This window comes from Myotis brandtii, unplaced genomic scaffold (genome assembly GCF_000412655.1).
Source record: "Myotis brandtii unplaced genomic scaffold, ASM41265v1 scaffold1663, whole genome shotgun sequence".
Lineage (NCBI taxonomy): Eukaryota > Metazoa > Chordata > Mammalia > Chiroptera > Vespertilionidae > Myotis > Myotis brandtii.
In genome coordinates, this window is record NW_005356101.1 from 133,385 (window position 1) to 159,171 (window position 25,787).

Sequence of the window (25,787 nt, forward strand, 5' to 3'; positions counted from 1 at the left end):
TGGGGGGAGGAGCTGTGGGCCGATCTGGATGGGGTGGGCTGATCCGGGGCGGGGAGTTGGCCAGCCACCCTGGCCTCGATTGAGGTGGGAGAGGTCAATTAGGGTCGGGACCGGCGAGGGGGAGGGGCAGTAGGAGGCTGGTCGCAGTGGGCATCATAGTGACCGGTTGTTCTGGTCCTTACGGCAATCTGGTTGCTGGCTATTTATATATATAGCTTATCCTGCTGCAGGAAACAACTTTGTGCTGATCATTCTGCATAGTTATTTTTTCTGGGTAATATTGTACAGGCTTAATCAGAAAATTCAATTTTTAATTTTTATTTTAGGAAAGTGTTTGAAAAATAATTTAGAAATGCTCTGTTTTATTTATTTTGGTCTCTTAATTAGGAATACCGGTTATGCATATGCTGAAGATACTGTGTTTGGTTTCTGTATTCTCTCCTTTTTAATGATTTTTTCTTTTTGCCATTTTCTACTTCTGTTTTCAGTAGGAGCTTTTATAAATTATGCCCTCCGTGTTACTGTAGCTTTTGTGTTTTTAGAGTCTCAAATGTGGCTTTTTATTTCTCTAATTATGTATTTTAAATCCTTATTTACTCCTGTGAATTCTACTAGCTCCATTTTCATTTCTCCATGGTCATATAGTATTTTAGTTGATCTTTTTCAATCTTCTTTCAAGTTAAATTTACTTTTAAATTATTTTTTACAATATAATTTTATTGATTTCAGAGAGGAAGGGAGAGAGGGAGAGGCAGAAACAGCAATGATGAGAGAGAATCATTGATTGGCTGCCTCCTGCATGTCCTGAGGGGAATCCAACTATGACTTCCGTTCATCGCTCAACACTCAACTACTGAGCCATGATGATTGGGTTTATGTTAAAATTAATTTTAAAGAATATCTGTTCTTGGCCCTGATGGAGCAACAGAGACAGAATTACCCATTTGCTTTAAGCAAATATAAAAACTAATCCAAATTTATGAGGAACTAGAGGCCTGCTGCACGAATGCATGCACCAGTGGGGTCCCTCTGCTGGGCCTGTGGGATCAGGACAAAATTGTCTCTCCAACATCCCCTGAGGGGTCCTGGCTTGTGAGAGGGTGCAGACCAGGCTGAGGGACCCCACTGGTGCACGATTGGGGCCGGGGAGGGACGCGGGAGGTTGGCCAGCTGGGGAGGGACAGTGGGAGGGCTCCAGGGTGTGCCTGGTCCGTCTCACTCAGTCCCAATTGGCCAGACCCCAGTAGCAAGCTAACCTACCGATTGAAGCATCCGCCCCTTGTGGTCAGTGCACATCATAGCAAGGAGTTGAGTGGCCTTAGCATATCATTAGCATATTATGCTTTGATTGGTTGAATAGATGGCTGGACACTTAACTTATTAGGCTTTTATTATATAGGATGGTTTTCAAACATTGGCAGTGGCAAATAATTATTTTTAAAAACTTATTTTCATAAACATATGAAAATGTTTTCATATGTTTGCCTTCTCCCCCACCCGCCCCCTTTGCCCTCCTTCCCTCTGGCCATCACCATACTGTTGCCTGTGTCTATGGGTTATGGATATATATTCTTTGGCTAATCCCTTCACCTTCTTTCATCCAGTCTTCCCAGCTCTCTCCCCTCTAACAGCTGTCAGTCTGTTCCATGTATCCATGCCTCTGTTTCTATTCTGTTCATCAGTTTATTTTTTTTCATTAGATTCCACATATAAGTGAGATCATATGGTATTTGTCTTTCACCCACTGGCTTATTTCACTAGCATAACACTCACCAGGTCCATCCATGCTGTCACAAAAGGTAAGAGTTTCTTCTTTTTTATGGCTACGTAGTATTCCATTGTGTCAATGTACCACAGCTTTTTATCAACTGACTAGAGGCCCAGGGTGCACGAAATCGTGCGCGGTTAGGGTCCCTAGGCCTAGTCAGGCCTCTGTTGCATGGCCTCTGCTGCCCTGCGATGCTACTGAAGCTCCCCGCCCCAGGACGCTCAGCAAACCCCGCGACTGCTCTGTGAGGCTCCCCCTGCCCCTCCACTGCTCCAAGAAGCTTGCTCTGCGAAACTCCCCCTTCCCCCTGCCCCGAGACTGCTCTGTGAAACTCTCCCGCCTCACAACTGCTTTGCGAAACTCACTGCTCCCTAGGTGACTGCTCCGCTAAGCTCACGGCCGCCCTGCAAAGCAGCCCGCCACCACCGCTCAACAGTCCCCAGTCCCACCCCGCTGCCAGCCCCCGCTCATGGTGGCTGGGGGAGGGGGTGGACTGAGAGGTGCTCCATGCACTTCATAGTGACCGGTTACCCGTTCGGTGGTGACGGGCACCCAGCTCTTTATGTATATTAGGATGGGCCTTTGGGCTCTTTCCAGATCTTGGCTATTGTAAATAACACTGGAATGTATATATTCTTTTGAATTGGTGTTTAGGGATTCTTAGGATGGATTCCCAGAAGTGGGATTGCTGGGTCAAAAGGCATTTCTTAAAAGAAGATAAGTAAACTAGATGAACGTTATGGTTTCCCCAGTAATTCCCTAGAAATGGGCTCCTCAGCGGTAGTGTAGTCCCCCTCAGTTGAGAAGACAGAGTAAGTTAAGGATTTGGGGAGGCTAATCTGGATAGAATTTGGGGTAGCAGAGGGGACAGAACTAACTGCACAGAAAAAGAACTCCAGAGATTTCCACCAAGTTGCTCTGGAGGCTTCAGAGCCTGCATTTGAGGAACCTGCTTGAGGCAGAGGAAAGGACTACCAGACAGAAACAAGTGGGAATATTCCCGACGCTCTCTCAGAGTGGGGAATTTTTCAAGTTCTCAACATCGAAAGTAAAGAAACCTTGTTGTATATGGGGCATTGGATAGAATACTCAGAAGGCTAATGCCTTAGTAGTTAAACCAAATTAGCCTAGTATAAAAGGTGGTCTGGTCTGTATAACTCCTGGTCAAATTTGCTTGTTCAGTATGCCATCTAGTTCCTAAATGAATCCAAGTGATCTTAATTGATATGTTAAAAATTTTCACTGCTATTATGTCACAGCCCCATTTTCGTAAAGCAGTTTCAGGTTTACAATAAAAAATAAGAAATTAGCCTGGCCCACATGGTTCAGTGATTGAATGTTCACCTATGAGCCAGGAGGTCATGGTTCAATTCCCGGTCAGGGTACATGTTTGGGTTGCAGGCTCAGTCCCCAGTAGGGGGTGTGCAGGAGGCAGCCCATCAATAATTCTTTCTCATCATTGATGTTTCTAGTCCTCTCTCACTCTCCCTTCCTCTCTCTGGAATCAATAAAAATATATTTTAAAAACAAGAAGTTACAGAGAGCTCCCATATAACTCCTACACACATGCATAGCGTCCTTGATTATCAACATCCTGATCAAAGTGGTATATTTGTTATAATTGATAAACCTACATTGACACAGCATTATCACTTAAAATCTTTGTTTTACATTAGAACTTACTCTTGGGGTTCTATATTCTAAGGGTTTGGACAAATATGTAATGACATATATCCATTATTATCCTAATAATAAAAGGCTAATAAGTAAATTGACCAAACAGTGGAACAACTGGTTGCTATGATGTGCACTGACCACCAGGGAGCAGACGCTTAACACAGGAGCTGCATAAGGTATCTTATTGTTGTTTTAATTTGCATTTTCCTGATGACATATGATGTAGAATATCTTTCACATGCTTAGTTGCCATATGTATATCTTCTCTGGTAAGGGGTTTGTTAAAGTCTTTGACCCATTTTTCAATTGAATTTTTTATTTTCTTACTATTAAGTTTTTAAGAGTTCCTTGTATATTTTGGATACCAGTCTTTTATCAGATGTGTCTGTTGAAATATTTTCTCCCAGTATGTAGCTTGTCTTTTCATTCTCTTGCAAAGCAGACATTTTTATTTAATATTATTATTTAAATAAATATTTTTATTGATTTCAGAGAGGAAGAGAGAGGGAGAGAGAGATAGAAACATCAATGATGAGAGAGAATCTCTGATTGGCTGCCTCCTGCATGCCCCCTACTGGGGATTGAGCCCACAATCCAGGCATGTGCCCTGACCAGGAATTGAACCGTGTCTTTCTGGTTCATAGATCAATGCTCACACTGGCTGGCCACAAAGGAGACTTTTTGTGTGTGTGTGTGTGAAACCCTAATTTATTTCTATTTAAAAATGCTCAAGAAACTTTAAAAAGGCCCAAAAGCACAAAGGCGTCCATCCAGGTTTAATTTCAGATCATCCTGACTTGGCATACTTCCGTTTCTCCTTCTGTGAGGCATCGATTTGATCCTTGTTAATGAGACACCTCGGCAATTCTAGTTGGATCGTGGTGACATCTTGTGACTCCTGGTATCTGTCATAAGTGGCCATCAGGTTATGAACGATGAGAAACGTAAGACCAGAAATAATCACGAGACATCTGCAGATTTTACTTGAATATCCTTTCTGAATTATTCTTTGCAACCAGGCCCAGTGACCACTTTGAGTCGGGGAGATCATGATGAGTGTCACCTGCAAAGACTGGTATTAAATGCAGCTATTTCAGAAAGAAACCAGCAAACACACTTCAAGATGAAACAGCCCAAAGGAGACATTTTTAACTTTAATTAAGCCCTGCTTAAAAATTCCTTCTTTTATGGATTATACCTTTGGTGATATAGCTAAAAAGCTATCACCATATGCAAGGGCTAGGTTTTTTATTATTATCTTTTCATCAATTACTTATTGTTGTTATAATATTTGTACATAATATTTTGTTGCCCTGTTATTTGGTGCATAATGGCCCAGAATAGTTATATCATTAACAATATGGAATAAAATCTTGTTTTATTGCATGCTATTTGCTTTAATCCTATTTTTTACAGTAATTTTATAAATTCGTTAAAAATTGATCTGTATATAAATGAAGCATACAAAGCAAAGAGAAACAAAAGATGATATAGGATTTATTATTCTTTTTTTTACAATTATATGAATCTGTCTTTACTCAGAGGGACTTCATCTATTTACATTTGGGTTTTTCATAAGGTTTTATTGCAGTATGATTTATAAATACAAATTGTATATAACTAGGCATATGATGTGATTTTTTTAAAGATATATTTTTATTGATTTCAGAGGAGAAGGGAGAGGGAGAGAGAGATAGGAACATCAATGATGAGAGAATCATTGATCAGCTGCTTCCTGTGTGCCCCCCACTGGGGATTAAGCCCGAAACCCTGGCATGTGCCTTTGACTGGAATCAAACCCAGGACCCGTTAGTCGGCAAGCTGATGCTCTATCCACTGAGCCAAACCAGCCATTGCTATGATATGATTTTTAAAAAAGTTGTACCATATGATGATTTAATTACACATACATTGTGAAATGATTACCACAAGCAAGTTAACATACTTTTCACCTCACATAGTCACCTTTCTTTGTGTGTGTGGTGAGAACACTTAAGATCTACTCTCTTACCAAATTTTAAGTATACAATACTGTATTATTAAGTATAACCACCATGTTGTATGTTAAATCCTCCAGATTTATTAATATTATAACTAAATGTTTGTGCCCTTGACCAACATCTCACCATTTCTCGTACACCCCAGTCCTGGCAACCATTGTTCTACTCCCTGATGTTATGCCTAAAAAGTCATCACCATATGCAAGGTCACTTAGATTCCACATATAAGTGAGATAATACAGTATATGCCTTCTTATCTTATTTCACTTAGCATAATGTCCTCCAATTTCATCCATTTGTTCCAAATGATAGGATTTGCTTCTTTTTTATGGCTGAATTATATTCCATTATATATATCCCACACTTTCTTTATCCTTTCATCTGTTGATGGACTTAAGTTGTTTCCATAACTTGGCTATTGTGAATGTGCTGCAATGAACAGGGGAGTGCAGATATCTCTTCAAGATACTGGATCATATGAAAGTTCTTTTTTTAATTTTTTGAGGAAGTTTCATACTGAAAGGTTGTGCCAATTTACATTCCCACCAACACTGTATAATGCACACTATTTGTGTGTGGTGCAATATAAGGGTCCAATTACTTCTTTTGCATGTGAACATCTGGTTTTCCCAATATTATTTTTTGAAGAGACTATTCTTTCCCAATTGAGTATTCTTGGTGCCCTTGTCAAAGATTAGTTGACCATAATATACAGGGATTTATTTCTGGACTCCCAATTATGTTGCATTGTTTTATGTGTCTGTATCATACTGTTTTGAGTACTATAGCTTTGTGATATAGTTTGATATCAGCAAGTGTGATGCCTCCAGATTTGTTCTTCTTTCTCAAGATTGCTTTGGCAGATATTTCCAGATGCACTCCTAAGTATTTTATTGTACATCCCTTAAGAAGAAGGACATTTACTTTCATAAACATGACACAATCATCACACCTAAAAATTAACAATAATTCTACAATATCATCTAACATACTATGTACTTTCAAATGACCATAATTGTCCCCAAAATATGTTTTATAGTTTTGTTTCTTTTTCAATTCAGGGGGCAATCAAAGTTTATGAATTATCCTTGGTTATGACTTTTTTTTTGTAGGATTGACAGATTTAGAAAATAAAAATAATGGATGCTCAATTAATTTGAGCATCAGATAAGCAATGAATCATCTTTCAGTATAATATGCCCCATGCTTATACATAAAGATGATTTGTTGTTCATTTGAAATTCCACTGAGTATCCTGTATTTTATCTGGCAATCTTACTTTTTGGAAAGTTCAGACCAGTGTTATCATAGAGTAACTCAAATTCTAGGCTTGTTTGTTTTCTTACAATTTGATTCTGTTAAACATTTTCTTACAAATACATTTCACAGGTGATGTTGCACTTTTCTTATTGCATCACATTAGGAAGCTCATAGCTAGCAATCCCATTAACGAAACCAATCTCTCTAGTTCAAAGCATCTTCTTCCTTTGGAGTTAGTAATTTGTGGCGTGGTCTTCTGAGACCAGATAAATATCCTATTCCCAATAACCTTCCTTGCAATAATTTTAACATTCATTAGTAATTATTTCCTGAGTCAATATTATACTGTAAATTGCAAAATGATTTATCTAATTCTATTATTCCTTCTACATTTGTTATTAGCGGGCATTCATCTGTAAAGAAGATCTTTCTTTTATGCTTTCTCTTCTCTTATAGTATCACTAAATACTCATGTAATTGAAAAAATTTAATTAGGAACAATCCATTCCTGCCATTATTCTTTTTGTTTTCCAACTATTTCATTTTGGCTAATGGAAGTCGCCTTCAAGTCTGCTCTTTGGTCCCTTGGTTATGACCCCATTTTGGTTTTGAGTGCTTCCTTGCTTTCTATCATTAAAGAGATTTTCCAGGCTCATTTTTTACTCATTTTGTTCATGGACAGGAATCAGCCATTTCCTCAGAGACGGTGACAGCTATCAGCTTACTGCTGTCCTGCTCAGAATCCATTGCCTCTGCCGGCTTTGCAATACTGGAGTTGGAAGTTGCAAACACGCTTCCTTTGCCAGCTGGCACCTGGCAAACTTTGACAGTAGAGGGCGCTGGAGGGACACTGCTGGGAAACAGGCTTCGGGGCTGGTGAGTGTCCTCTCTTCTAGCTCCTTCTAAGGAGCAGCTGCCAGTGGTGTGTATGCAGAACACTCAGTGGCGCTCACTCTCTGGCTAGTTTTGCTGGCACCTGGCAGGCAGTTTCCTGCTCAGCAGTCAAGGCCCACGGTTTCCTGCTTGCCAGCCTCAGTCTACTGGCGCTCCTGTGGGAAGTGACCTGTTTGCCAACTTCAACCCACCGGCGATGGACCAGCTCCCACCCAGGATAACAGCAAACTTCTCTGCCATCCTCTGGGCTGCAGCTACACCCTCGCTAGTGAAGTTTAAGTCTTAGCTTTGGGGAGACTTAATTCAACATCCAAATTCTTCCTTATGCGGGTACTCTGTCCAACAATATTAAGGTTCCCTTTTATCTCCTCTGGTTAACTTGCTGTTTTTTTTTTTTTAAATATATTTTATTGATTTTTTACAGAGAGGAAGGGAGAGAGATAGAGATAGAGAGTTAGAAACATCGATGAGAGAGAAACATCGATCAGCCGCCTCCTGCACATCTCCCACTGGGGATGTGCCCGCAACCCAGGTACATGCCCTTGACCGGAATCGAACCTGGGACCTTTCAGTCCGCAGGCCGACGCTCTATCCACTGAGCCAAACCGGTTTCGGCAACTTGCTGTTTGTTAATAATTCTTCATGTTAAATTTTCCTTATTCAGATTACTGGGGTGTGTCCCCTCTTCTAAGTGAAGCCCGACTGAGAGAGTACAGGGAGTGGTCTTTGAATGGTACCACCACTCAAACATACAGTTTCTGGATTAACTGGGTCATGCCTTTGGACTTGAGCACAGTGCTGAGCCACTTGCCAATGGGAAATGGGATGTTGTATTTCCTGGCATGCAGGGAAAAGACAGTTAGTTAATGAAGCGGTTACCTGTGGTTGGTTGTGATGAGGTGCCAATTGAAGCAAGTACATGGGGAACCCAAGGGGTCACTGCTCTTGACTAATGAGGGCTACAAGGATGGTGTTGTCTTATCTGTTCCGGCTACTATAACACAAATACCAAAAGACTGGGTGCCTTATAAATGAGAAGTATTTACTTCTCATAGTTCAAGGCATCAGGAGATTAGGCGTTTGGTGAGGGCCTACTCTTTGGTTCATAGATGGCCATCTTCTTACTGTGTCCTCCCATGGTGGAAGGGGCGCGGGAGCTCTAGGGGCCTCTCTTATAAGGACATTAATCCTATTCATGAGCACTCCACCCTCATGATCTAATCACTTCCCCAAGGCCCTACCTCCAAATCCCCTCGCATTGGGCGTTAGACTTTAACTTATGAATTTTAGTCTATAGCAGGTGATATAGGTTGAGTCTCCTCGTAGAAAACCTTCCCCACATCCTGGTTAACTCCCTCATGTATTTGTTTAATATTTTTATAGTTCCTTTGGAGATTACTTAGATGTATGATGTGAGCTATGGATCCAATTTTATCTTTTCCTGAGTGGATGTCCAGTCAGTCAGCATCATTTATTTAAAAGTCCATCTTTTCCCACGTGATCTTAAATGCCATCCAGCAATTTCCACATGTACTTGGGTCTATTTCTGAACCTATATTCTCGTTACTCTCTCTATTCATTTGCCAGTAACACAGTATTTTTTTATTTTTATTAGAGATGCTCTATAGTCTGATTTAATATTTCTTAGGGCTAGTCCTTCCTTATTGCTTGTATTTTTCAAAAATTTCCTTTATATTATTGTATGTTTATTTTTCCATATGAGCTTTAGAATTACCTTGTATAGCTCTAGGTGAAACTTTCATTTTCATTGGAATCACAATACATTTATATATTACTTGGGGAGACTTGCCATCTTTATGATGTTGAATTGTTCTATATGAGAAAAGTACAGGAGTTTTCCCACACATTTTCTAATATAATTTTGGCACATTTTCTATTAAGTATTTTATCTTTTTTGATTTCTAGATTAAATGACATTATGACTTTTAAATGGTTATTGCTTGTATTTTTTTGTGTTTTTAGGTAACTTTCATATTATGCTACCCTATAGACCTTGTTACTTGTTATTTTTAGTACTGTACTTTGTTTTCTAGGTGTAGTATTATATAATCTACATAATATAATTTAATTCTTTCTCAGTTCTCATATATGTAAATAGTTATGATTTGTCTTGTCCTTGAGTTTAATGGGAATTCCTTTAAAGTTTCTCCATTAAATATGATGCTGGTTTACAAGCTGAGATATAAAATATTTCATCATGCTAAGGAAGAATCCTTTAATTTTCATTTTATTTTTATGAATTTAAGAATACACATCTCTCTTATGTTTGTGCCTTTGCCACCAGGAAGACATGCCCTGGGTAGTTAGTCCCAGTTAGAGAGACATATGGAGCAGACCTGAATCCATCCTGCAGTCTAAAGCACAGCCACCTCTGCTACCCATAGACTAATGAGTGATAAAAAGAAAAATATTTGATGTTATAATCCACTGAGATATTGGGAATGTTTGTTACTCATTTTCACAGTAATAGCTGACTTACACAAAGTCCTTTTTAACAATCTGTAGATCTAATCAAAGGACATCTTTCTCCTTAATCTAACTCTAACTATATGGTGAATTATAGGAGTAAATTTACTAATATTAAAGCATCATTGTCTAAGAATACTCCTCCCACCTTGGATATTATGCATTTTTAAAAAAATATATTTTTATTGATTTCAGAGAGGAATGGAGAGGGAAACATGGATGGGCTGCGTCCTGTACACCCCCTACTGGGGGTTGAGCGGGAAGCCTGGGGATATGCCCTGACCGAGAGTTGAACCATGCCCACCTGGTTCATGGGTTGATGTTCAACCATTGTGCCACACTGGCCAGGCTATTCAATACTTACTTATTGCTAGTCATGAGTGAGAATGCTTTATAGTATTTTGTGTGTGTTTGCAATATTCACCAGGTTTTAGTGTCAAAGTTTCACTTGTTTCATGAAGATCATTTGACAGTTTTCCCTCTCTGCTACAATTTAAATGGTATTGGGATTATCTGGTCATTGAAAGTTGGCTAGAATTCCCTTGTAAAATCATTTGGGTCTAGTTTTTATAGTTAGTTTTATAAATCATATTTTATCTTTCCTCTACAGAAATATATCTGCGCTTTCATGTGTAGCAAGGTCAATTTTGGTAAATTGTATTTTTTAGAAAATAATTCAATTTATTTAGATTTTTCATTTGTTTTGTATTGTGCAAAGCAGTCTCTTTTAACTTTTATTGTATTGAAAGAATATTTTTATTGATTTCAGAGAGGCAGGGAGAAGGAGAGAAAGAGAGAGATGGAAACATCAATGATTAGAGAGAATCACTGACTGGCTGCCTTCTGCGTGCCCCACACTGGGGATTGAGCCCATAACCTAGGTGTATGCCCTTACCGGGAATTGAACTGTGACCTTCTGGTACATAGGTTGACACTCAACCACTGAGCTCTGCCGGCCGGGCTCAATTTTTAAAATTTCCTGTTTCATTGGGTATCTCCTTGTTTTTTATATTTGTGATTTCTGCCTTTCTCCTTTTATTGGATTAGGTAGTGGCTTATCTATTTTGTTGATTTCTTTTTAAAGAATCAGCGTTTTGATTTATTAATTTCTACTGTTTTTTTCTGTTCTCTACCTCATTCTTTTTGTTTTCAACTTTATTTTTCTTTTCTTATATGTCTGCTATACTTCATTGGTTTTTTCTGCTTTTTAAGATGGGAGCTTAATGTATTGATTTTTATTCTTTTTGTTGTTGTTGCTGCTGCTGCAAGAATTAAGGCTATGGATTTTCTGTGATCACTCTATTGATTTTATGTTTCCATTATGATTCTTTTTTTTTTTTTTAGAAATTTACACAATTAAAATTCACCCCTTTTGTCCTGAGAGTTGGTTAATAGAAAAATTTTAAAGTTCCAAATGGAATTTCTAGTTTTAGAAAAAGCAGAGGGTAAAACAGGGACATAAAGATGCTTGCTCCACTTTAGGTTTGCAAAACTTTTCATTTTGAATGAAATTGAGAAATTTGATTTTTACCTGAAACTGCATTAAAAGTTTTTCCATTGCAAGGCACTATTTATTTTCTATGAGTGATCAGAATAGCTATGGAACCTACCCAAGTTTCCAACCAAGGACCCCAAAACAATAGGATTACTGAGCAAATTAATGGAGTGATGAGAAACAATAAAATTCATGTGTGATTGCATCTAGGAATTTTGTTAGCTTTTATTTAATTAATGTATATTTATTTATTTATTTATTTATTTATATTTTAAAAAATCTTTATTGTTGAAAGTATTATATATGTCCCCTCTTTTCCCCCATTGACCCTCTCCAGCCCGCCCCTGTCCCCCCACCCCAGTGGGCTTTTGTTAGCTTTTATATCAGCTTTGTAAAAATTAAAAAAATTCTGCTTTCACTCAGTGGAAGCAGCGTAAATAGCCCTGCCTGGTTGGAAGATTTCTGGCTGAATATCCATCCCCACTTGACACCTGTTTCCTTGGGTAGGAACTTAGCTCAATCCAGAACCTGTACAGTTGATGCAGCAGTTCCTAGATTGCTCTCTACCAAGTCCAGCACATTCATTAAAATGGTTACATCTGTTAATTGTTGAGCAACTGTGGGAAACCAAATACAGGGAGAGCAACTGACATCACCAAACTCTCATTACATTCGAGATAAAAGATTTATTCATGTAAACAAAAATAATCACAACAAAATGTACACTAATTTGAAAAACAAACAATTATAGTGACTAAATTTTATGTTCTCTTATAATTGTGTAAAAGTATTTTGTTTACTTCTGCAAAAAGCATGTTGTTTGCTTCTACATAAATTTCTATTTGTAAAAGAAGAGCAAACATTAAAATACAGTGTTAATTTGCATTACTTATATGGAGAGAACATCGAAGCTTTTAGTTTACAAAGTTGTTACATGGAGCCACACACTAAACTATTGATTAAAAACATTATCTATTCCAGATTCACGTACATATACATTCACCACCTAAGCTGAGAAATAAGCATTTCATATTGTCTCCCACCTCGTTATAATGTATTTTTCCCTTTTAACTAAAAGCAGAAAATTGTATTTTTCGTTTTTTAATTGACCTCAGATGATGCACTCTCTAATTCATGAGAAATGCGAAATTTGAGATGTTTATCTTGTTCCTCACTCTGAGGGGCTGATGCCAGCTTGTCTTCATGGCTCTGCAATTCTCGGCTGTGGAACTCATGGCTGACTCTGGAATTTTCCTGACTATCAATCCCAACAGAATGCTCATTGCTTGCATCCATTGCCTTCAGCTTATATTCTTTGGCAGCCTCGCGGCTGTGGGTTTCCACACTGTGGTCATCCAGCTGACTTGCTTCCTGGCTGTCCTTCCCTTGGCTGTCCCAATCAGAAGCCACGGGCAGGCCCTGGGCTACCAGGATGGCCCTGTGTGCATCATCCATCTCATCGCTTTCCATGTGTGACGTAAGGTCTTCCTCTGTAGCATCAGGATACTGAATCACAGCACAAATGGAAGAAGAATTAAATGACAGCCAGGAATAGGCACATTGTAATTCTTTCCTGCTCTCAAACTTTTAGGCCAATGAAAACTGTCTAAATTTGGTTGAAGTAAAAAATAATACTAGCATGTTACTTTATATTTCACCAAGCCCTTTCATGTGTCATCTCCTTTGATGTAATAGTTGCATCAATGATATATGTGATGAAACCTATCAGGTAAGTCGCCTTATCTCTGTTTTACATAAAGAAACGTGAATTAAAAGTTAAAAAATAAAGCAAATGATGGCTATGTGTCAAATCCAGATCTTTTAACCATAGATTCAGTGTAATTTGCAACTCTCCCATTCCTCTTAGGTATTTAACTTCAAAATGTGACCATTGTATTGTACAAGTAATTGCTGTTTTTCAGTCCCCTTTTAATCTAAAAAAAAGTGAATAGGATAAATGCTTTACCGCCAGAATTTGGGGAAAAATAGCATTGTGATTGAGAGACAAAATTAGAGAGGAATTATGTGGACTTAAAAAAACACACCAAGGGAAAAAGTCTCATATTCAATGGTCATAAAGTAATAATAATGCTGAATGAATGCATGAATGAATAAGTGAATATGCAGATTCTGGTTCATAGAATTGGGCTCTAATCATAACCATCAGATATGTCTGTTAAAGGGCTTACCTGGACGACAGATCTGTGTAACTTCTTCGATTTTAACCTCAGTCCATAAGCCACACTATCACCTCGGCCATCATTTGTGTCTATTGTGGGGACAGCTGGAGTGGCAAAAGGGGTTCCAGGAAAGTCAGTGGGAAAATCAGTGACCAGTTCATCAGATTCATCAGAATGGTGAGACTCGTCAGAATTGTCAGGGTCATCAGTGTGACCATCGTCATCTGAGTCATTTGAGTCGATGGAGTCTTGGCTGTCCACATGATCTTCGTCGTCATCATCCACTTCATCTGTGTGGTCCTGGCTCTCATTGGACTTACTTGGGAGAGTCTAAAAATCAAGATGGCCAGAAAAATTAGTGTAAGCATTTTAACTTTCCTTAGCCTTTATAGTGCCTTAGTCTTTTACTATCGTTCTTCTATTTAGTTTCAGGATCTCTGCATCCACAACAATGCACTCAATGGTTTTAAAGATGGCCAGAAAAATTAGTGTAAATGTTTTAATTTTCCCTTAGCCTTTACAGTGCATTATACTTTTATTGTCTTTCTTTTATTTAGTTTTAGGATCTCTGCATCCACAACAATGCACTCAATGGTTTTTAAGAGCTAAAGTGAGCACTTTTCAATTTCTTTTTTAACATAAGGATAAATTGAATAATAAATAAAGTATTTTTCTTGATTTCCCATAAAAATTATTGTTCTAGATATTTTCAAGTAAGATATATGAGTAGAATATTTATATTGATAATGTTGTTTTTTTCTGGTTCACATTAGACATTATTTAATAGGCCAAATTCAATAATGCAATAAATACAGATACATGATTGTGAGATTATTTTTTTGTATTAGAAATGAGAATTCTCAGGAGATCAGAGCATCATCATGCCGCAAAACCTAAAACTACCTCCCTATTAACATGGATCATCAAGAAGTGACTGTTATGCATGTGTATAAAGTACAGCTCAGATCTGTCAATTGAATTAGCCAGTTAATGTCTATTAAACTTCCAATTAGCAAATATACTGGGTCATTTATCTAACTTTTGTTGCTAGCAAATCTTAGCATATTCAAACAGAATTTTAAGGAAAACAAACTTTTTTCTTTGCTTAGCACATATATTGCTGGTCCTAATAAAAAGTCCTCATTAACAGCCCTATAATAGTTATCAAATAAACCATTATGTTAGGAACAGAAATGTTCCTAGAGGCAAAATCTTGGGTTTATAGTTATTTATTAGATGCGTGTCAGATAGTAGATAAGACATCTATAAAATACCTTAAATCAATTGCAAGAGGTTTAGCATTTCAAATAACAGACATTAGTAAACATTTCCTGCCACACTAAACTTATCAGAAAAAATCTGGTATTAAAGCATTTAGTAAATACATATTTTCTTCTGGTGTTAGACTGGCAGTTTACTGGAAAATTTGTTCATGGAATTTTGTTAGAATCAAACTCAGGAAATGTCATTAGGAGAAAGAGTGGCTTCATTGTCTCTCCATGGCATGGTCGGCCTCTGCTTCAAAGTGGGAACTCACCTCTTGTTTGAAGTCATCAGTTTCTTCAGAGGATACCGTATTCTGAAGAAGGAAAGGCATATTAGTATATAGCACACATGCTTAACCTTTTTATTCTAAAGTTAGCTCTTTCCATCCAAAGCAGGTCTTATTTTTCAGCCTTGTTGGTGAATGACTTAAAGGGGAAAGACTCAACATGTCAGATTAGTTGATGTCCTAGAATTGCATTTGCTAACAGGCATGAGGATCTACTTAACCAGCCCAGTGGTCTGGTTGGTGGCTATATATTTTTTGTTGTTGTTCTTTAATTGCAAGACACATCACTTTTGAAAATAATTAAAATTAAAAATACCTGTGGTGCTAGGAGACTCTGCTTCTGAGATGGGTCAGGCTTTAACCATGTGGCTACAGCATCTGGGTGTTTGTTGTAAAGCTACAAAAAAGTTGCATATTTGTCATTATTTAAAAAAAAAGAAACATAAAGATCTCTAAGTGATATGCTTAAAAAGCAACTATACTTCACCAATACTGACGGATAAGAGTAATATGCATATATACATTCAACCAGAGCCTTAGACATCCCTTTTCTAACCTATTTTTTCTTTCAGATTCACTTAATAAACTCTTACATAGCACCTACTGTGGGCCAGGCACCTTCCAATGTGTTTACATGTTTTCATTCATTTAATCCTCTCAACCCCCTATGAGATTGATATCATTCTTGCTTCCATGTTGCAGATCAGGAGAAATTAAGCCGCAGTGAAGTTAAGAGTCAAGGTTCAAATCCATCACACTGGCTCTCCACACTGATCTTAACACTGTGCTTCCCTGTTCTATGTTTTCTAGCTGAAATTTCCTCTCAGATAAAGTACAACTAAAACAGAGGTGCCCTTAATGAGCACTGATCTTCAAGGTCTCCTCTACTATGTGGCTATTTAAATTTAATTAAAATTAAATGAGAATTTCAGTTTCTCAGTTGCACTAGCTACAGTTTAAATGTTGAATAGCCTCATGAGTCTAGTGGCTATCTTAGTGGAGGGTGAAGAAAAAAATATTAACATCATCTCACCAAAGTTCTATTGCTCTAGGGTGCCAAAGACATGAATGGAATGTCCTCTGCCTTTTAGCCAAGTTATTTATTTGGACAATGATGATGATATGCTAGTACAGAGGAGTGGAAATTGCTCTGAATGCATGTCATCGGATGGGCTGTATTACCCGTGGAAGTCAATGAGAACGAGAACCCTGAGGTTCCACAGAGTTCTGTCTGCAGCCACCAAGGTGGTTGGGGGTTTGGGGGGAGGAGAGAAGGGAGGAAACCAGTCATCACTTTGCACTTCTCCATGGCTGGCTGTAGCCAGAGCAGCTTCAGGTTGGGCTTCTATGAAACTTTTGCTTTAAAAAGGTACGAAAAACTACTGGTCTAGATGAGTTCAAAGTTTCCCTCTTTCTTTAAAAAATGTATTTCTGTAAGTATTATATAGAAATATGTTATACTATATATTTTACAAATATGTCTATTTCCTGATGATACATGTAATACAGGTTTAGGGAGGATGTATTTGTAGGTTAAATTTATAATTTATAAAAGTAATATGAAGAAAATAAAGCTAAGCAAAATAGACTAAAATCCACCCAGTAGTAGTAACCCTCACAGATACCCAGTGTTCATCTTCACAGGTGTCTCCCTACAGACTCCATATTTCCTACTAGGTCTCGTGTCTAGGATGCTAGTAGGTTGAGCTCTTCACTCATCTCCTAAATATCATTTAATAACTTATACTGCCATGGCTTCATGTGTCATATATATTTTTTATTAAAAAGACATTATTTTTTTGCTTCAATAGTGTGACCTCTCTCTTCTCTGAAAATGTTAATTTTTCTGGCTTATTGTTGTAATTCAAACAATACTTGTGTTCTTAAATCACTTGCTTTTCTGGCTTATTGTAATTCAAACAATACTTGTGTTCTTAAATCACTTGGAAAACAGACACACCTACGCACACATACTTGCACACTCAACCACATGCAACAATACCTCTCTTAGTGTCTTCATTAAGCAATCTAATTACCGTGACTCCAGGAAACTCTACATTGGCCTTAATTCTGTTCGTCTGAATCGAACCCTGTGTCTTTTTGTCCAGGCTCCTCGGGACAATGCCCATTTGTTGTTTGCCTGGCACAGTTTCACCTATTGTGGAGGGGCAGGTACCTACCTCTATGGCGCTGGTCAAATAATTATAATAAAGAGTTTGATTTGGCCTTAAGCTTGGTTAGAGAACTGTGATCTAAAGTCAGCTGACAAGAATAATGGATACACCCCTCACCTGTTCTCTCTCCCAGAAAAAAGAAAAGAAAAAGGATAATGGATACAAATAACATAAATAGACTTTCTTTTTATAATAGGCTTCTTGGCAAATATCTTAGGACATACTGTGAATATTGCAGTTATGTAAACTGTCCAATACGTGAGGCCCATTTTAAATTATGCCTTCCACTAAGTTAAAAAAAGGGTGGGATTTTCTACTTCTAGAACAGTATGTTGACTCGTGGGGAAAAAAAGTCATGCAATTTCAGAGAACTAATTTTACATAAGTAATAATGGCATGGAACATTATTTTAGTATACAAAAAATATAGTTCAGTGTGTGGAACATATATTTGTTAAAAATTATGCTGTGCTTGGCACTAGCCTAAGTTGACAGGCAGTCAATTACTTATAAATTAAAAGTCTTGACTCTGATAATAAGTAAAATTACAACAGATATGTTTGTAGTGTTCCTGAAACAGCTGCATAAATAATTTAATTCTATGCTAAATCTAAAAGATGCTTACCTGCCTTTCCTCAGAGCTTCCAGAATCAGCATGTTTAACCTTTGAAACAGAAAAGATGAAGAAAGATTACAATGTGAATGTGTGCCCAGCACATGGGGGCATCCAATTAATTGATTTTGAGAAATTTTCCTTAAGATTCAGCTGTACTCACTGGAAGGGCGTAGGCGATGCCTAATAAGCAGAAGCAAATCACTGCAATTCTCATGGTGGTGATTTTTCCTGCAAAATATTTTGTAATGAATATTTGACCTCTTCACAGGTTAAAACAGTGATACCTTATTATTCTACCATATTTCAAAATAATCATAAATAAAATACATTTTCTGTAGAATATGTTCTACTTCCTAGAGGAACTTTTTCTTTTTAATATTATGGTCCTTTTGAATTAATATTTGTAATGCTACCTCTCTCTATTCTTCATCTTTCCCTATTGGGCAAGGGAGAGAAGAAGTTTACAAGTCTATATTTATTCAACTTTTAAATTGAGAGTTCCAGAGATCACACCATTAGTTCCTGACACTGCCAGCTGTCTAAACCTAAGCACAGACCAACAGTAAATGAATTAAAATAATAAGATAGTGTGGGACTTTTACTTTTCAGAGAAGAAAAACACAAAAAGTGATAAAACTATGAAAGAAATGTGCTTTCTCCATTTTTTCAGCATGCATTTCAAATATGATTTTTAACTTAAATTATTAAAAAGATGCTACTTGGGTGAAATAAAGCTATTTCTAAAATTAGTTATTCTAGAAAATAAGTTATTCTAGAAATTTGAAACAAAAAGGGAAACATTGAAAATAATCAACAGCTTTTTAAAATTTGCAATAAGTCTACATAATGTCATACAAGTTTTTGGTGAAAATTTTAATAGGTAAATACAGAGAAGTAAAAAAAAAAATTCAGAAACTTTCCCCCTTGAAAATAGTATAAATCAAATAATTAAAAACAGCATTATCATTAGCTTATATTAGCACTGAAGATACTTTTCCTTTGAAATGCCTCCACAATCATCTATCCATTTAAAAAGATATGGGTATAATCATCCCCCAGGGGCATAGAGTCGTACCTTTTTCTTTTTTTTCTAATTGGAAGAGATAGTATCATTTCTTTTGAGGACTAAATGGAAGGATTTTTAAGTTTTATATTGACTGGCTTTCAAAATAGCTGGTCTGCAGGAGATCTGCTATGTATCTAGCAGGCTTATTCAAAAGACTAAAACAACTTAAAATATGATGAACAGCATTACAGTGACGCTCTTTGCCTTACAACTTGACCTTCCCCATGAACAGAACTGCATGTATAGGACAGCAGCAGCAGGAGAGCACACTGCAGGCTTACCTCGGTCTGCTGCTGGCTGAGAAGGCTGCCACTGGTCTGAGAGGAGAGTCCAGTCCCAGATGGTGCTGCACTCGATGTCTCCTCCTCTTGCTGCTGACAACCAGGACCTCCCAGTATTTAAATGCTGCTCAGACACCCTCCCTCCCCCCAACACAGGGAGGCGGAGAGATTTGTCATGAGGTTTTTTGCCACTGCCCAACCCACTTGCTCCCACACTTCCCCCTCTGGTTTTGTGGTACACACACACACACACACACACACACTCCAGAGTTAAACCATTACTTCTCTACAATATCATTAGCCGGCATTTTCATTTATGGGAATGACATTCAGCATAATGAAAGGGCACCTTGGAGTCCCATTAAAAAAAGGGGGGGGGGATGACTAGTTCTTACACAGATTTTATAATTTCTGAATTAGGAGAAAAATTGTTAATATAAAATCAGTCCTAAATAAAATTAAATAGAATGGGTTTTATTTCTTTCCATTTGAAAAAGAGATTAAGGTAATACGTGCAACTAGATTTTCCCCACAATTGTATTTATTTAAGAGCTGCAAGGCTGTTGTTCAGGCGTACAAAGGTCTCAGATATCCTGCCTCCATCCTTTAGTCTCATGCTTGGTTTTGTGATGTCAAGTCTGAAACAGCTTGTCATTTAGAAAAATGGCATTATTAGAAACATGAAAGTCCATGTTCATGCCCACGAAGTTGGACTTACAATGACCTTACAAGGACGTGGATTTTTGTTACACTGTTCGAATTGATTAAAGGTGATTAATCTGATAACTTGTTACATAAAAGAGAGGCAATTTACTTTAGATGCTACAGAAGTAAAGTGGTTTCTGAGAGCAGGGTGATTGCTTGAGAGTGTTGCTTCGGGAGCCAGAGAGCAGCTTTGAATCCCACTCTGCCGCTCAATAGCTGTGTGACCTCAGTCGACCTACACCTGCTTCCTCATCTGTCACATGCACATACTGTTACCTAGCTCATAGGGGTTTTGAGAGGCTTAAATAAATCAGTCTGTGGAAAACAAAAACACTTGGCACATATTATATGCGTATTTTAAACACTGCTTGTGTAAACTGTGACTGAAATGTAGGAGCAGCAAGTCCTCGTGATTTGCAGTGTCTTTAGATGAAATGGGTTATTAGAATGAGACTAGATGTAAGATCTTTAAGTTGCGTACATCACTAGTTTAATTTACACACCTTTAAAGGGATGGGTTAGATTTCTGAATCATCTTTTTCTAGTTTTTCTCTCAGGATATATGAAGTTGATGACTTAATAAGAAGATGTAAAAAATACATATTTAACACTTTTCTGGGTAATTAAAAGGTATTTGAGTGAAAGAAAAATCGCAGATGGAGTCTGAATATTGGAACAGAAATTAGCAGAGCTCTGAGTCCATTCAAAATATTTAATATTGTCTTTAAATTATGTCCTTAATCTCTCCATTTAGCTTTCTCTGCTGTGAAATGGAAATTGCACTGTTCATTTACCTCCTGTCGTCATTGTAAGATTCGTGTGAAGTGAGATTAAAAATAAACGACTTCTTTTAATATTAGTTATATCTAAGGTGTCAGCTTCTCTTTACTGAATATTGCTTTTAATATAAATACGGATTAAATAATTTCTTGCAGTGTTAGCAGTATAACTAATCCATAGGTTTTATGAACATTTGGTGGGTGTTGGGGAAATATGTCTCTTTTAAATGGGATGCATTCCAAGTGAATTAATATTATTGATTTGTGGGTTCTACGCACACATTTTAATAATTCAGATGGCAGCTATCTCTATAAAATATGACTTGCAGGTTAAAAAATTGCAAAACAGGTTTCTTATTTCCGCTTTTAAAACGTGTTGTTTTTTCTCTTTAGACACATTACCCACATAAGTTAGTCATATTGTCAATTTAGTAGGGGGAAGTTCACCAGTTCTAAAAACAAGGAGATTTCCAAAGGATTCGCAATGGTTTACCCTGTGCCCACGGAAATGAGTTAATATGAACTTAGAGAGTGATAGGAATAGATGTCGCTGGAGCCCAGCCATCCTGAGATGAACCATATGACCCAGCCTGGGCCTCTTCCGGTCGGGTATGTCTCCAAAGTGCCACACGATGGCAGCATTTCTGAAAAGGATTTCAGACCCCAATCTGGCTCTGCTGGTTTTCTTATACTGGCAGGATGGAACATTCATGTGTTTAATGACAGAGCTCTAAAACAGCTGAGGGGCTTTTCATTTCTTGGAATTTCAGGTGAGTAAATATTTCCCAAGAGTGACCCGCTACACAGAAACAGGGAACGCAGAGGCCAAGAGAACCCAAGCGTTCTCGTTCTGCTCTGTGGCTGCCTTCATTCCTCTGTGGTTGCCTTCATTCCGCAACCCCAGGTGGACGCTATTGTCTCCTTCCCCACTTCCCACACTCACTCAAAAGGTTACAGATCCCGAGGTGTCCTTCAGAGGAAAGAAATGTGAATTCATGGTTAAAGAATGTGTCTGGCAAGCTTCAGAGATGAGACGATAAAGCGATTCACAATAGAGGCAGTTCTGTAAAGGATGAAATGGAGAGTGTGTCATTCTCACTTTGGAAGAGGCTCATGCTTCTTAGGTTTTGTAATCAAACATGCTGCAGACGCATTTTTTTCTGAGTAAGATTTTCCAACTGTCAGAGTTAACATTTTAAATGATTTGAACCAGAGAGGCTTGATCTGTAACATCTCCACACCATTTCCTTTCTTGATTAGTCTCACACTTGATTGTTAAAATCCAAAGGTCGAAATGATCAAATTTCCTGCAGATCTTGTATGTGGTAAGAAAAAAGTAGTTGTAAACTGGAATAAAGAGGGGCTTGTGATAATAAAATATAGACACTATAAGAAGTCTTATGAAAACATTTAAGAACATTACATTTTTTTCTTGAATTGCATGAAAATTCCCATATCGTAGGAAAATTTAAGTGCCCAGATGCCACTGTTTTGGTGGGCTTTCTTACTGACTTCTAGATTATTTAGATATTTACAATTATATTTTACTTGGTGATGTATAATCAACTATTTCAAATCTTTCATCTCTGTAAGTAATTATTTTTCCCCCCTGAATTAAAGTTCAGGTAAAGATGATCTTCTGATACCATCACCAACCTATCACAGACAAGTTGGGAATTATAGCTAATTAGCAGCCTCCCTCAGTATTCATCATTTGCAGCTTAGGAAAGAGGGGCATTATTTATTAGAGGGAGGGAAGGAAGCAAGGGTGGAAGATAGGGTGCTATTTTTAAGTTTAGACATGAAGTTAGAACATTTAAAAAAGAACAATCATAAAACTTTTTATTCTATTGCTCAATAACTTTGTCAACAAAATTCAGCTCCTGAAAAAGTGGTCTTACTTTCAGTAAACATTAGTTTCACTTAAACAAAAAACTTTTTTGTTTTAGACCCATAGAATTGTTATAGATTAAATAAGTATTCAATAAATTGTTTTTTAAAAATATTTTTATTGATTTCAGAGAGGAAGGGAGAGGGAGAGGGAGATAGAAACATTAATGATGAGAGAGAATCATTGATCAGCTGCCCCCTGCATGACCCTTACTGAGGATTGAGCCCACAACCTGGGCATGTGCCCTGACTCATAATCAAACCGTGACCTCCTGGTTCACAGGTCATTGCTCAACCACCGAGCCATGCCAGCCGGGAAAATTCTTAATGATTAACCATGTAATTCTCCATCTATAACAATGAATTCTGAGCACATAGTTCTCGCTTATCAATATAATGCATGGGCACCATGCTTGAATCCCTATATCACATGTTGATACCTAATATTTGCCAGTACTCAAGAACTTAGCAGTGTTTCTTTATTAAAGTATTATCACTAACTCTGAGGACATTAGCATTTTTAAATGATAGATTCTCTAGAGGAGATGTAAACAATTTTTTATTTCTTAAAATGACATAATTCTTACCCTCATGGAACCCATTTATTCATGGCAATTAACTAAGAAATTTGGAACTTGTATAGCCAATGAGGTTAGATAGACCCTGTGTCTACACTGGAGTTGAAGGGTATTTTGGGATTGTACTCAAACAGGAAAGCTCTTTTCCATCCCAAATCAATCACAGTAGCATAGGTCTCTGAGTCTATGCAGTAACATGGGCAACAATCCAAAAGCCTGAAATCAGAGAGGAGCCAAAGAAAGGAGGTGGGAAGCTGCAGAGATGTACAAATAGAAAGTCTATCAGCTGCGGGCCCTTTTAGTGTGGGAAACACATTTGCTGCACGAATCAATCAGTGCCAGGCATTTTGAAGAATGTATTTGAAGGGAGAAAAGCATTCTTTGAAATCAGTTTATGAGAACTCATTTTTAAAATCTGATGTTGAAATAGATCCAGAGACATAGAAGCATGGAACAGACTGTCGGATCTCAGAGGGAAGGTGGGGGTGGGTGGGTGGGAAGAGATCAACCAAAGAACTTGTTTGCATATATGCATAACCCATGGACACAGACAATAGGGTGGCGAAGGCCTGGGGAGGGGGTGGGAGCGGGCTAGAAGAGGTCAATGTGGAGAAAAGGGGGCATATGTAATACTTTCAACAATAAAGATTTTTTAAAAAATCTGATTTGAGTGGTTTTTGTAGAGAATCACTTATAAAGTTGGTACGAAAAAGTGACCATTTTAGTGCAGAACAGAAGAAAGAAGACAAAAACTTGACAACAAAAGCAGCAGCATTTGAGATCTTGCTCCTCAGCATAGGTCTTCAGTTTGGCTCAAATGAACACTTGTAAAAATTTAAAAAATAAAACAAGCAGCTAAATCAGATGTTTTCTAGCCACACTTGGCTAAGTGTTATTGCTTTTGCCAATTCCTGTTAAGGAATACCTCATGTTAATGCCCCTACTCCATGGTAAAACACTTATGTTTTAAAAAATATTATTTAAAGTAATTAGTATTTAAAGCTTGAGTTCTTTAATGTTTAAGTTCTTCAATACAGTGTAAGTTAGCAGTTTATGTGCCAACAATTATTTATTCAGTAATGAAAAAATTTAACTCTATAATAAAAATTACATTTCTTATTAAATTGAGTCATTCTTGATGATTATTTTCTGTTGCTTTTATAAAGCCCCAAATTAAACTTCTCCTCTAGGTCCTACTAGAAGTTGCTATCAGGCAGAATGGATTACATCGTAGAACTTCAGGCTATATGCCTGCGTGTCAAGGTGAAAGCTGTTTTTTTTACAGAATATGAGGACTTCTGAGATCCGGCATCCTTCGTCTGGCCAGCCTTGTCTTTCACCAACTCCCCTCTTTGTACTTCATGAAACAAGCACATAGCTACCAGGAGCTCCCCGAGGTGCCAGGCAATTTCAATTCTCCACACCTGTGCTCACATTGCAGGCCTCCATGTCTAAAATATCCCTCCACCCCATCCACACCTGCCTGTGAACTATTTTTACATCTTTCCAGACGTAGTTTACATCAAGCGTCAAGGCATCCCCGATAAAGCCTTTTTTAAAAAACCTAAATAGAGCACTGGCCGGTTTGCTCAGTGGGTAGAGCATTGGCCTGCGGTCGGAAGGGTCCTGGGTTCGATACCGGTCAGCACATACCTCGATTGCAGCCTCCTCCCTGGCCGGGGCCCTGGGCTTGTGCAGGGAGGCAAACAATAGATGTGTTTCTCTCTTTCTTCCTGTCTTTCCCTCTCTCTGAGAATTGTTGTTGTCCCCCTTACCTGTGGTTTCATTTTTTGCAGTTTCAGTTACCTACGTTCAACCACAGTCCAAACATGTGAAGGGCAAATTCCAAAACAAATAAATTGCGAGTATAAAATTGTGCGCCATTCTGAGTAGCTTGATGAAATCTCGCAAGTCCCACACCATCCCACCCAGGACGTGACTCATCCCTTTGTCCAACGTCTCCATGCTGTGTACCCTCTTCACCTTTAAGTCACTTAGTAGCCACCTGGGTTATCTGAGTCACTGTCGATCTATTGTGTTTGTGTTCTCGAAACCTTTATATACTTAATAATATCCTGAAAGCCAGAGTAATGATCCTGGCAATTTGGATATGCCAAAGAGAAGCCTTAAAGTGCTTCCTTTATGTGAAAGGGTGAATACAGTACATTGAGATATTTTGAGAGAGAAACCACATTTACAGACTTTTATTACAATATGTTTTTGTAATTGTTCTATTTTATTATTAGACTAGAGGCTCAGTGCATGAAATTCGTGCATGGTGTGTGTAGGTGGGGGGGTCCCTCAGCCCAGCCTGCACCCTCTCCAATCTGGGACATCCCTCTGGCAATCTGGGACCGCTGGCTCCTAACCACTCACCTGCTGCCTT

At 37.9% G+C, this 25,787-nt stretch overlaps 1 protein-coding gene across 1 annotated transcript; it reads right to left on the reverse strand.

Annotated features, from left to right (window-relative positions):
* Positions 1 to 12,644: 12,644 nt before the first annotated feature.
* On the reverse strand, positions 12,645 to 19,556 carry SPP1 (secreted phosphoprotein 1). The gene is made up of 7 exons (XM_005862745.2): positions 19,450 to 19,556; positions 18,263 to 18,330; positions 18,112 to 18,150; positions 15,630 to 15,710; positions 15,299 to 15,340; positions 13,771 to 14,091; positions 12,645 to 13,087 (listed from the first exon to the last, which is right to left on the reverse strand). Exons 2-7 carry the CDS (start codon positions 18,314 to 18,316, stop codon positions 12,683 to 12,685), a joined length of 942 nt encoding a protein of 313 aa, XP_005862807.1. The 5' UTR covers positions 18,317 to 18,330; positions 19,450 to 19,556; the 3' UTR covers positions 12,645 to 12,682.
* Positions 19,557 to 25,787: the final 6,231 nt, after the last annotated feature.

Excerpts from the sequence above, each read along its gene's own strand:
- SPP1 (XM_005862745.2), bottom strand. The coding sequence starts at position 18,316 with ATGAGAATTGCAGTGATTTGCTTCTGCTTATTAGGCATCGCCTACGCC. Across the intron at positions 15,711-18,111 it reads GAAGCTCTGAGGAAAGGCAG|CTTTACAACAAACACCCAGA; the intron begins GTAAGCATCTTT and ends ACTTTTTTGTAG. Across the intron at positions 13,088-13,770 it reads TACACAGATCTGTCGTCCAG|TATCCTGATGCTACAGAGGA; the intron begins GTAAGCCCTTTA and ends GCTGTGATTCAG.